Source organism: Cyprinodon tularosa, unplaced genomic scaffold (assembly GCF_016077235.1).
Source record: "Cyprinodon tularosa strain WSP-4 unplaced genomic scaffold, ASM1607723v1 ctg79, whole genome shotgun sequence".
Taxonomy (NCBI): domain Eukaryota; kingdom Metazoa; phylum Chordata; class Actinopteri; order Cyprinodontiformes; family Cyprinodontidae; genus Cyprinodon; species Cyprinodon tularosa.
In genome coordinates, this window is record NW_024039551.1 from 1,685,036 (window position 1) to 1,698,481 (window position 13,446).

Genomic DNA, 13,446 nt, shown 5'->3' on the forward strand with positions numbered 1-13,446 from the left:
TCAGTAGATTAGGGTTTGTTCTTGAGCATAATAAATTGATTAATGGATATCAGTGTAGCTTTAGAACAGGGAGATAAACAATGAATGCATTAACTAGAAAAAGCTTTAAAAATTAAGGAGAGAAGGATTATAGTATTTTTTGATATAGAAAAACTTTATTATTGATCATGGAGGGAAGGACTTCTTCTAAAAATTAATCAGAGGGGAATAAGTAGGAAGATGTATGACTGGATAGCCTTTTTTTTTTTTTACTGGGTAGAAAAATAAGAGTGAAGATTGGGAATGATTATTTAAAAGAATTTATTGTAGCAAATGGAATACCTCAAGGTAGAGCAATTAGCCCTATTTTATTTGATATCATGATTAATTATATTTTTCTAATACGATAAATGTATAAAATCTGCACTGGATGAGGGGAAAGAATATAAAACATATGTTAGGAAATATTAAAAAAGCAGTTAGTAAAGTAGAATAGTGGTCTTATGAATGGGGTTTTTCATCAGCAAGAAAGTTTTGTTTTATGGTTTTTACCAAAAGAGAAATACTTATATAGGAACAATAACATTATACGAACAGCCATTGGAAAAGGGTTGCAGAATTAAAATATTTAGGACTATGGTTGGATGGTTCTCATACATGGAAAAAACATATATTGGAAACCAAGTGTAAGAAAGGTATAAATCTACTAAAGGCTGTGGCTGGACATAATTAGGGTGCAGATAGACAGTCATCATTAAACATATATAGGGCTCTCATGAGATCAATAATAGATTCTGGCAGTTTTATATATGGAGCAGCAGCTAAAACATCACTACAAAAGATAGACAGATTACAGATTAGGACTTTATGTATATATATATATATATATATATATATATATATACAGGTGCAGTTAAACTGAGACCTATTAATGCTCTTTTAATATAGACTGGAAAGACTCCATTGGAAATGAGAAGAAAAGAATTAGCTCTAGTTTATTGGATGAAAATTAAAAGTAGTAAGGAAGAACATACAATTCTACAAAACTGTTGGGAATATGGAAAGTACCATCGTAATGGATTTGGATGGATTATAAGCAAATTGAATAAAGAATATGGATTAGAAAATAAGAAGTCAGTTTAATTCGATTAGTGTTATTCCTCCATGGCTATTCCCTCAGGTATATGTAGACATGAGACTGCTTAAAATGAAAAATGATTGGAATTTAAATGAAAAAGGGATGAAGACTGATATATCTTTAATAAACTCATATCATAACTACCTTAAAATATATTTAGATGGTTCTAAGAAGTTAAAAGGACGCGTGGGTATAGGAATATATATACCAGAGTTTAAAATATACATTTTTTAAAGAATATCAGATAAACTATCTGTTTTCACAGCAGAAATGGTGGCAATTATACTAAGCTTACAATGGGTAGAGGAGGTTAAACCAGACAGGGTGGTGGTATGTACAGGTTCCAAAGTTTTAGAAAGTATTAGAAAGTAAGTAGTAATAGAAATACAGAAAGTATAGTAATTAAGTAGTAATTAGAAAGTAAGTAGGCAGTAGCCATTCAGATCCACACTCCATACCAGTAGGTGGCGGTAATGCAACATTTCGTTGCATGCTAACCGCCAATAAAATCCCATAAAGAAGAAAAAATGGATAGGTTTTACGGCAGGGGTGCCTTTCTCAACAAAACACCGGTTGTCGGCAGTTGGAATGACTGTAGTGGAAACGGTTAATCAGCTGATTCTTAACGCCCAAAGTAAACTGAAAATAAAACAGACTTTTCTGCCAGGGGATGTGCGACTCGACCTGAGAGCTTTTATTTTTATTTAGGATGTACTGACATGTTTTATCCAGGTAAGTTTAGATGGATAAAGCTGTTAACTGCGGTGTGTTGTGGCATTTATGCTAAGTCAGAGAGGTACCTGGCGTTAACTCGGCCTGGCTCCTTGCTTTGTTTTTATTACTGCTTCGTTAATTAATGTAAGAGACTGGAAACCGGGACACAGTGCGTTTTATGTCACACTACAAAAAGATAGTTTTTAGTATATTTCCAGAGCCTTTACTATATTTATAAGTCGTATACGTGTGGAGGTATTCGGTCAATTTAACCAGCTAGCATTAGCAGGCTAGCTGCTAGTCTGTACAGAGGAACAGAATGGCAACAGTTAGCCTTCCCTACAGGTTCATCAACTGAAATAGAAACCACCGATAGCTGCCAATAAATATTTGTTTTCGTTTATTAATATTCTCAAGATATATAGTTAACTAAGTAGCATTTATGTTAAACTAAAATTTCTATGCAAAACGTAATGAAACATCAGTTGAAACACTTAAATTGAAAGTTTTGTTGTTTCCCTTCAGTTAATATTAATAATGTGATATGTGAGTAACTATATTTTTCCATCTGTAACCCTCTGTAAGGCCTGGGGATTGTCTCTAATCTCTTTGAGGGTTTGAGACATTTCTATATTTAACTGAACTGTCTGAGCATGACTGGTGACTGTTTGTTTTATTAGATTCTTCTTAAATAAAATAAACAATATTCAATTTGTATATAAATTAATTGTTTTTACAGCCGTATGATAATTACAGCAACAATCATAATGATGGCAGAATTGTTGAACCCAAATGTTTGAAAGGAAAAGCTCTGAGTTATTGTTTGATTCGTTCATTTATTTATTATAACTCCAAAAAAGTTTAAAGAAGCATTTTTGTTATCAGCTATCATTACCAGTGACTCTGAGGTGACACACACAGGTGAATTTGCTTTCTTTGTTTATTTTTTGCTAAAGAGACGTGTTGGTCTGAAGTTAAAGAGGATTTTTTACCATTAAAAACAGAAAATAATGAAGTAGCTAAAATTCTAAACCAGTTTTTTGTCAGCTTATATTGATAATAACCATCAGTTTTCAGGATATCTGCAAGTTTTCAAGCGTTTTTCTGATTTTTAACCATCCACTCTGTTTCCCACAGCCTTTTATGACTCAGGGAACAGAAAAGCTTCCTGCCTGGTTGTTTCTCTTTCCTCACTAGGTTAGAGTTTATCCTGACAATGTTTAGGTAAATGGAGGATCTGGTTTAACGTCTAACGTTTCAGTTTGTTACCAGCTGACCAATATCATGATCTGGTTCTTTACTTAGGAGGATAGAAGGTGAACTTTCAGCCAAATACGTGGTTTAAAACATTAGGACGGAGTTCTTCAACAGGGGGTCCGCAAACCCCTTTAATAACAACAGTATTGTTGCTTATTTATTCATTGTCATTACTCTTTTAATCCTCTGCAGCTGGACAACATGGACAAGATTCTGGAGGGCCTGATCAGCTCGGACCACTCTGCTCCGGTAAAGAGGGCCATAGTGAAGAAGGTGGTGGAAGCAGCAGAGAACGATGTGACGGAGGAGCAGTGTCGAGCGCTGTTCACACTCACCACCCGCCTCATCCTGCTCGGTGACGACCCTTTCCAGAAGCAGATTGGCCTGCAGGTCCTGGAGGCCTATGCCCGCTACCACCGCCCAGAGTTCGAGCTCTTTTTCAGCAAAGACTTTGTGCTCAGTTTGCTCCAGCAGGGCTACGGGGAGCTTAAACACGGAGACCCCGCCATTGTCGACTACATCCACTGCTGCCTCCGGCTGCTCATCAGCTGCCCCTCTGTACTGGACACCTTCAGCGTGATCAAGGTGGAGGTTTTGAGGATGGTGTGTGAGCGCCCTGAGCCGGCTCTCTGCGTACGGATCAGCTCTTTGCTGTCAGACTTTATGCAGTGCATCCCGAGGGACAAGTCAGGCATTTTGTTCTGTCAGCAGCTGGTGAGGACTATCAGCTGCTTTCAGTGCGTTGCCAGCGAGGAGCGGGAACTAAGAGAGTATGTGAGCCAGGTGACAAAGGTCAGCACCCTGCTGCAGAACATCTGGAAGGCTGAGCCTGACACATTGCTGCTCTCTTTGCAGGAGGTCTTCGCCATCATCTCCTCCACAGGTAATAAAACTGCCAACCTGAAATCTTAGCTTTCCCTCTTCTTTGAAATCATGTTGATCAAACACCTCTTCTGGCTAATATATGGTTTATATATGGTTTTTTAATATATGGCTTTCCTGTCTGCCTACCGTTGGAAAAAAAAACAAGCCACTAGTATGAAGGACCAACTCTTCCATATTTAAAAATAAATACAGAAATAATAAATGCTCAATAAATAAGCGTTCAATTAATTGCCCCCAAAAATACAATAAATTAATAAATGTAAATTATACACTGAGACATAAATGCATGAATCTATAATTAAATTTCTGCTATTGATTCTGTTTGTTGTATTTTTGGGGGCAATTAATTGTACGCTTATTTATTTATTGAGCATTTATTTATGTATTTATTTCTAAATATGGAAGAGTTGGTCCTCCATACACTAGTGGCGTAAAAACTAAAGAAATAAAAAGTAACTTTTCTAAATAATGTTATTCATACTTAAAAACAAATCTGTTTTTATTGTCTTTACAGCTTCCGCTCACCTGTAATTTGTTTGGAATGTATGTATTTTAGATGTTAAAAATGACGACAAATTTAGCCAGTTCTAATATCCGTCTATGATAAAACATCAACACAGAATTTAGGTTTCCTTTCTTTGTTTTCTAACTTCTCTCCCAAGTGGACAATAATTATTCCTACTGGGAGCAGCAGTGGCATCATTCTTTGTTTTACATTTTTTTTTAAAATAGACATGATAATAAAACAGATGTTTTAAATATATCTTCAGCATCATAGTCGGGTTATATGCCTTTACAAAAAAGTCCAAAAACAGTTTGATCCTGTTAGAATAAGCTTGTATAACCCAAAGGCAGGGGAACAAAAATATCAACACATATTTTTATAGAGCTGCACAGCATTCTGGGGGATGTAGGCAGAGGAATGGGTTTATCCTCTCAGCCTGCATGTGGCTTCACGGTGCGGCCACCTTCAGATGATTTCTATTTCCCTTTTATTTATAGTCCTGTTCTGATCTGAAGGACAACATGTGTTTAAAGTAAACTGTATTCTTGGTGTCTCTGTTTTTTTTTAGACCCATCCTTTGACCCGTCTATTGCTCTGGCTAGTCTGGTCCAGCATATCCCCGTGCAGATGATCACTGTGCTCATCAAGAGTCTCACCACAGACCAGAACGTCAAAGATGCGACGATGACCAAAGCTCTCTGCAGGTAACCCTGTCTTTTTATGTCCTGCAGTCATCACATGTGTTCGTAATAGATGATCAGCCTCCTTTCAGAGAGTATTTAATGATCGGAGCTTGTTGTGTGTTTAAAGAATGATCGACTGGTTGTCCTGGCCTTTGGCCCAGCATGTGGACACCTGGGTCATCGCTCTGCTCAGGGGCCTGGCTGCAGTTCAGAAGTTCACCATCCTCATAGATGTCACTCTGCTGAAAATCGAACTGGTTAGTAAAGCTGAACTTTACACCCTAGAGGAGGCTGGATTGATAAATAACGTTACAGATCTGCTAATTAGGCTGTTTGTTCCTGTGGTTCTTTAATAAAGCCTAAGCAGAGTCTAATTCGTTTTGATGAATTAATATTTATTCATACTTAAGAGCTTGTAAGAGTTTTACCGACATTTAGTTTGAATATGTTAAAGAAATAAATTTGACTGGACTTTAAATTAATTTAAGGAATCATTTGGATGAATAAATTTCAAGTTTTTTTTTTTTTTTTTTTTTTTTTTTAATCCTGCAGGTCTTTAACCGTCTGTGGTACCCTCTCGTACGGCAGGGTGCGCTAGCCGTGCTCTCCCATATGCTGCTGAGCTTCCAGCACTCTCCAGAGGCCTTCCATTTGGTAGGAGACCCTCAGCACCTCATCTCCTTCTCATATGATCCCATTATCTGTTCTCCCATTTTCTCCTGTTCTTTCTGAAATGACCTCCATGCCTCAGGAATCCTCCTAACTAATGATCTGCAAAGCATTTAAATGCCAAGCACTTTAATTTAATGAAAATCGTAACAAGAGGGAACTCCATAATAATCAGCAAATGGGGTCGAGTCTCTGTGGAGTTTCTGATGTTCATCTCCTCTCTTGTCGGCCTTTTTTCCACCTTAAAAGGACTTATTAGCTTTAACATCTGTTTATTTCAGATTGTTCCACATGTGGTGCCTCTGGTTAAGTCTCTAAACTCAGACGGCCTCCCGACCAGTCAGGCGTTCCTTCTGCAGTTCACCGAGCTGATCCACTGCATGATGTATCAGTACTCTGGTTTCCCGGACCTCTACGACCACATATTGGAAGCCATAAAGGTAAAGAACCGATGCATGCTGTTAGAAACTCTCAGCTTTCAGGCATTTCTGCATAATCTGTGCATGATTCTTTTCTCTCCAGGAGCTTCCAAAACCCTCAGAAGAGAAGATCAAATTGGTGTTGAATCAAAGTGCCTGGACATCCCAGTCGAATTCATTTGCTTCTGGGTTACTGAGGCCAGCTGGGAAGTCTGAGACTGGAAAGACGGGCCTGATCAACCTGGGGAACACCTGCTACATGAACAGCATCATCCAGACTCTTTTTATGGCAACTGAGTAAGTCCCCCCCCCCACAGAGGATCAGTGTTGCAGCTGTTGGTGTGGAGGACTAAACGCCAGTGTTTGTTCTTAGCTTCAGGAGGCACGTTCTGTCTTTAAATCTAAACGGCAGCAACACGCTGATGAAGAAGCTCCAGCTCCTCTTCGCCTTCCTGGCTCACACACAGGTCAGTTACATGAGGAAACACAATGCTGCCGCTGCTCGCCGCCACCGGATGTCATGAGTTGTGTATGTGTGGCTTTGTCCAACAGAGGGCAGCATACGCTCCCAGAAACTTCTTGGAAGCATCTCGTCCTCCCTGGTTCAACGTGGGCTCACAGCAGGACTGCTCAGAGTATCTGAGATTTCTTCTAGAAAGGTACGATGAGCCTCCAGCCCTGTGCCTCATCTTCAGCTCTTATTTCAGCTTAAAGCCATGAAGAATAATGAACATTAGGATCCTGTCTGTTTCTTTAGGATTTCATCAGCCTCACCAACATTAAGTATTATATAACTGAGGCAAATAGACAGTCATATTTTTTTATTCTTCATGATTCCATGTTTTTTTCCACAAATGATTCATTTGGTTTAGGTCTGGACTTTGATTAAGCCATTCTATGCCAACAGATTTGTTGGGAGCTGTTGTAATAGTAATAATAATTATAATAACAATGGTAATTTAACTTTATTGATCTCACATTGGAGAAATTTACCTCTGCATTTAACCCATCCCCTTGGAGAGCAGTGGGCTGCCATATTGCTGCGCCCAGGGAGCAATCGGGGGTTAAGGGTCTTGCTCAGAGACCCATAGTCACAGTCTGTGGGAGTGGAGCTCAAGCTGAGAACCTCAGGATTCCAAGGTCTATGTCCTAACCACTAGGCCGCCACTCCCCGCCTATACTGTAGCTCTGACTGGGTTTCTAGTTTTCTATAACATATATCTGTGATTTTTCACATTTTGATGAATTAAAGGAAACGTCAGGTCAGTAAGCAATAATCAATGGATCATTATCTATACCTAAAACTAATACGTTTGCGTTGATTTAATGAATTTAGGGTTAATTAGTAAAAAAATAAAGATAATATTCGTTGCAATCATGAGTTGGGGAGCGGCCATTTGTGCCCAAATATAGTAACCCCTCCCTCCGGCCATCTTCCAGCAGTGAGGTCACGGTGGGGTAAGCCTAGCGCCATTCTCCCCGCTTTACAAGCTAAATCAATGGGAACTACTAGACACATCTGCAATCAACAACAATTATTGAAGATTTCCAGAGGACTTCACCATTGAAATTCACCAGAGCTATAGTGAAACTGACAATGCCCATGTGCATGGCAGCTGGATGCTGGAATACATCGGGTAAAAGTAAAAATAAAATTAGTTATTTCACCTTTCCGATTCATGATCCACGGACGGGTTGGTCGTTGGATTGCCAACTTGAAGAGGGAGGATTTACCATTGAACTTCTGGCCAGAGAAAAAACCCGTAATATGTAGCCAACATTCGAAGAAGAATGTTTTCAAGATGACTTGGATAATAGCGCGTTGTGACAAACACCAGATACAGCACTGGGACTTGATCAACAGCCGATACCGCACCGTGACGTCACAAACCAGTAGGTGGCAGAAGTGTTCTTTGACAAACATGGATTTCTTCAGTAAAGCACATTCAAATGAAAATTACTTTTAATAAAAACATTTATAATTTATTGAACAGTTTGTAATAATTTCATATTTAAAGTAATTTCAGAAGTTTGAATTCTGAATGTGAGCGGACTTTTCCTTTAAATCTGGATGTATTCAGTCTGTTGCGTAGGTTTCAGTGCACGGACCCAGTTCTCATCAGTGCAGACCGGGTTCTCAGTCGTGGCTAAAGAACGGCGTCCCCGCAGCATGATGCCATCAGCACCGTGTTTCATGGTGGGGATGGTTAGCTGTCAATCACTCACAGCATTGTGCATCTAGACTAGCATATTCTGACTTTATCTCATCTGAGCAGAGCTCCCTCTGTGTCATACTGGGCTTTCCCAAATCTTATGGTTTTCTCCCAGCAAAGCTTTGTCCTTGGCCAGCAGATTCTCCACCTGAGCAGCAGATACCTGCAACTCCTCCAGTCATCATGAGCGTTTCTGCTGGGATGTTGAACTGTTCTTCCTATTATTCTCATGAGCCTGTTCGTCCATAAATGTTCTCCACTAAACATGTTTTGCACATGATTTTATTTTATTGATGTGCATCAGAGTAAAGGGGGATAAATACTCTTCTGGTTCACATTGCTATTTAATGTAGGATTTTATTAACTTCATTGGTTCCACTAACAGCATAAATCTGATAAAGTGTTCCTGATTTTTCAAGGTTACACGAAGAGGAGAAAACGCTTCACGTCCTGCAGTCAGCCAAGCCAAAGGTTGCCTCCTTGGCCAACACCATAAGCAGAGACCCAACAAGTCCAGCATCTTCCAAAGAGCCCCAGGACTCTGATTTGGTCGAGGCAGAGGACCAGTCTGCAGACGATGGGAGGACTTTAATAGAACGGATGTTTGGTGGAAAGCTGATCACAGGCATCCGCTGTATGCAATGCAACTGCATCTCTGAGAAAGAAGAGCCTTTTACGGACCTGTCTTTGGCCTTTTGTCCTTCAGCCTCCTCCCAGGGCAGCCCTAAAGCAGAGAGACCTTCAGAGGAGGCCAAGCTGCTCTGTCAGGGATCTGTCAATGGTGGCAGTGAAGCCCCAGAATCAGGCTCAGCCAGCAGCACAGCCCCTAACATTCAATATGAACCAGTGATGACTACTGAGCCCCCTCTCGCAGTGCCGGACCTGGTGAACTATTTTCTGGCTCCTGAGATCCTCGACGAAGACAACGCTTACTTTTGTGAGACGTGCATTTCCCTCCAACGAGCTGAGAGGACTATGAAAGTAGTCTCTGCACCCAAGTACCTCATTCTCACATTGCTGCGGTTCTCTTACGATGCCAAAAGCCATATCCGTAAGAAGATTCTAGACAGCGTCATCATCCCACCAGCTCTGAGACTTCCTGTTTATGCCGCTTCAACACCTGTGCACTGCTCCTCTACCAACTCATCTCCCCTGCAAGTTGATTCTCCTGAGAGCAGCGAGAACCTGGCTAAGAAACTCAAATCATCACAAGAAGAGGAAGAGGAGGGAAAAGTGAAGATGGATGAGGCTGAGGTGAGCGAAGGTAGTGAAACCTGGGTCCAGTCTGTGCCCTATATGCTGAGCTCCGTAGTGGTGCATTCTGGTATATCATCAGAGAGCGGCCACTACTATTCCTACGGCCGAAACATCAATGGAGCAGATGGGATGCAGTGTCCAGGGGGCCTCCCTCCCACCTCAGACGATTCAGCCAATGGCCAAGCTGCCAGCAGTCTCTGCACGTCTGAACAAGCTGACGTCTCCGCTCCCAGCGGCCTGGAGGCAAAGGACTGGCTCCTGTTCAATGACAGCAAAGTGACGTTCACCTCCCTACAGTCGGTCCAGAACATCACCAACCGCTTCCCCAAGGACACGGCGTATGTGCTCATGTACAGGAAACAGGAGCTGCCAGGGTCCGGCCGAAACGAGGGACAAACGGCAAATGGAATGAGAGCGAGCGCTGAGCCCCCCCTGCAAAAAGAGCTGCTGGACGCTATTATCGAAGACAACAAGCTGTTCCTACAGGCAAGTCCTCTTCCTTCAGGCACCAATTTGCATCACTGTAGAGCAAAACTCTGCAAATCTAAAAGTAATTAAACATCTCTGAAAATCAGCGTATCTTCCCTTAATATGAGCGGCTAATAAGACGATCTGTCAATGGAAGGAGGGTGTATGCCTTTAAAATAGGATCTTTAAAAATAATACACAGGAATAAGATACGTTTTTATTATTTTTAACAGAGATCCTCTTATAACTTCAGTAAATTGTTTTACCAATCTACTCAAAACGAGGGAAATGAAAAATATTTACAGAAAAACTGACGTAGAGCTCTGTTGTTGCAGTGAAAACACCTGGTCCTGCAGGATGGTGGTAAGTGTGTCTAAAATGAGCAGAACGGTGAGCTTTCCTGGGGCTGTGCTGTCAGAATCACGCAGACTGTAGATTTGAGTGGAGGGGATGTAGATCTAGATATTTACCACCTTCAAACGGTCAGGCAAACTGACCTTAGGTCATTATAAATGATATTAATCATGATTAAAACCTTTGGAACATTCTTATCATTACCTTTATCTCCAACTTCTTTTATGGCCACCTCCCAAAACAGAAATATTCTCCTTTTAACCTTGGGTCTGTCCACTTCTCAGCTCCTGTTATCAGTAACCTTCCCTACGGCCCTTTTATCTTTTTTTTTTTTGGACTCCTTATTTGGAATCTTTGAAGGTCAGGCCTGTAGTGCAAAAAAAGAGCTGCCTGTAGGGAAGTTGCAGTTTTTAAATTGATTGTCCCACTTGATCAGTGAATCTCTGCAGCAGTTATTGTGTTTTTTCAGCTGATGGGTTGAATGGATCTCTGTGGGATGTGGAAATTTTGGGATCTTGTTTCAGAACCAGATCCGCTTAGAGTTTCTCCTCCTGGACCTGTCTGCTGGGTTCTTTGTTTTTTTTCAATGCTGCTTTTTGTCCACTAGTGTTTTCTGACTAACCTCTGACACAGAGCAACTGCAGAGATTAAACCTCATCACGAGGAGCTCGTCTTCCAATTAGGTACTATAGTTGTTTAAGGGATGTGAGCATTGTGCAACACGTTTTGTTTATGCTAACAGCAACATGACCAACATGTCATGCTAACCCCGAAATCCCTCATACTCCGTCAGCAACCCCCGCTGCGCTCCAGACCGGCTGCTCAAAGCAAAGCCTACAGCCTCCACTGTGGCTCCGTCTGCTCCCCTCTGAGTCCCTTGGAGATGTTAGAGAGCATGCGCCAGATGATTAAATTCAAAGCAGCAAAACATACGGAAATGATCCAGGGTTTCCGCGGATCTTTTAAAATAATTAGAATCCATTGTTTTTGGGGGGATTTTTTCATTAATTCCATCAATTTTTATGGGATTTCAGTGTAACAATCAACATGTATCGAACCGAACCGAAAACCGTGACCAGAAACCGTGAATCGAACCGAACCGTGGATTTTGTGAACCGTTCCACCCCTAATATATATATATATATATTTATGTATATATTCTGTTCTGTCTAAAATGTTTATTTTGGAATAAAGAGGTTAATATAAAAAATATTTTTTGTCCGATTCATCGATTAATCGAAAAAATAATCGGCTGATTCATCGATTTTTAAAATGATCGTTAGTTGCAGCCCTAATCTGGGACTCTGAGTCAAGCCGTTCTGTTTAAAGATGTGAGGTGTAAATTTCACACCTCGCTGAGCTGTGAGGCGTTAGACTGAAACTCCCTCTCACTTGTGTAAATACCTTCAGTGGTTCTCCTCTAGAGGACGCAGTAATAAAGCTTTGTGCTTTGGGGCCACTTCTGAACAACTTGGTGCTTTTTAGATTTGATCTGATTTTTGTCTCTAACAGGAGCAGGAGCTCAGCGCTCGGACCCAAGCTCTGCAGGCCGCCTCCTCTTCATGCTCCTTCCGACCAAACGGCTCAGATGACAACAACCCACCGGGGAGCTGTGGCCCATCTGGAGGAGGGGGAGGAGGTGGGGGAGGCTTCAACACTATCAGCAGACTGGTGTTCTGAACTGAAACAAACTGCTGTGGAGGCCCCCCCCCCAATGAATCTGGGCACAGGAGTCCCACCATGTACAGAAGCAAGAGAACTCACACACACTGGGCATCAGGACGCGGCTTTGATCCCTAGATTTCTTATATCCTGAGGATCTGATTAAAGTTCAACTTTTTTTAAGCATCAAATGATTTGCATTGTTTTCTGGTTTCAAAAAAATGTTGTTTTTTTTTTTAAATATATCTTCTCACAAGCTGAAGAAAATTAATGAAATATTTTTTCTGTATATTCTTCACACTCAGATGTTTGATTATAATTTCTCAGTCTGTGGTAGAACTGCTGTGGGATGTGGGTTTCGTCCACAAGCTTCTCTTCATAGATTGCTGGAACTTGAGCTCATTCCTCCTGACAGAACTGGTGTAACTGGGCCAGTTTGGTAAGCTGCCGAGCTCAAACCTGCTGTGCAAGTTCTGAGACCAGAACCTGGTGATGGAAGTTCCGAATTTGGCTTTGGAAGACAGCCGAGGTTCAGCTTTTTGGCCAACGTCCATTTAAAAAAAGGCTACCAGCAAAAAACATGGTGCTTCCACCCCCCCGCTTGGCATTTAGGACATTATTCTCAGTCTTTTGTTCATTATGATTGAGTTTTAGTTTCCTCTGACCTCAGCAAGGATTTTACCAAGCCGAAGACCTTGATCCTGAGTGCATTTGAAAACTTTAGGTACCTCCATTCAGCCTATAACTCCTACCAGCTCCAGCCTGCTTCTTCTTGGACTATTTAGGGGTTGTTTTTTTTTGTTCTTTGGCTCACTGCACACTGGGACATGGAGTGTTTCTTTCCTGGACTGTATAACAGCTGGAAATCAGCGGGGTTTCATTGACTGTTGAACAGATAAATGGGGCTCCTAAGAGTGTCCAACAGGTGTTTTCCTCCACTTAAAATGATGTGAATTGTGGAATCAGAACTGTGCAAAACCAAGACCTCTTCTCCTGGCTCTCCATTTACTCTTAAAGGGGTCATAGAATGATTCTATAGGGTTTTAGTGCTGGTCCTAAAGGTCTCTGAATAGGGTGTGTAACATTGGTTGGGATGAAAATTACATATTTGCTGTTCTATGAGCCCTAATGCAAGCCTGGTTAAAAGCCCCAGAATGAAACCACAGGTTTTCTTCCTTTTATGGTATGATCATGAATATTTAGATGAGCTGTGTGCTGATTGGTTGGTTTACAACGAGCGAAG

At 41.1% G+C, this 13,446-nt stretch overlaps 1 protein-coding gene across 1 annotated transcript; it reads left to right on the top strand.

Annotated features, from left to right (window-relative positions):
• The first annotated feature begins 1,655 nt into the window (after nucleotides 1-1,655).
• On the top strand, nucleotides 1,656-13,182 carry usp38 (ubiquitin specific peptidase 38). Its single transcript, XM_038271095.1, has 11 exons — nucleotides 1,656-1,849; nucleotides 3,281-3,971; nucleotides 5,047-5,182; nucleotides 5,289-5,418; nucleotides 5,714-5,815; nucleotides 6,112-6,270; nucleotides 6,353-6,546; nucleotides 6,623-6,716; nucleotides 6,802-6,908; nucleotides 8,882-10,205; nucleotides 12,054-13,182. Exons 2-11 carry the CDS (start codon nucleotides 3,290-3,292, stop codon nucleotides 12,219-12,221), a joined length of 3,096 nt encoding a protein of 1,031 aa, XP_038127023.1. The 5' UTR covers nucleotides 1,656-1,849; nucleotides 3,281-3,289; the 3' UTR covers nucleotides 12,222-13,182.
• The last annotated feature ends 264 nt before the right edge of the window (nucleotides 13,183-13,446 follow it).

Excerpts from the sequence above, each read along its gene's own strand:
- usp38 (XM_038271095.1), top strand. The coding sequence starts at position 3,290 with ATGGACAAGATTCTGGAGGGCCTGATCAGCTCGGACCACTCTGCTCCG. Across the intron at positions 6,271-6,352 it reads ACATATTGGAAGCCATAAAG|GAGCTTCCAAAACCCTCAGA; the intron begins GTAAAGAACCGA and ends TTTTCTCTCCAG. Across the intron at positions 10,206-12,053 it reads ACAACAAGCTGTTCCTACAG|GAGCAGGAGCTCAGCGCTCG; the intron begins GCAAGTCCTCTT and ends TGTCTCTAACAG.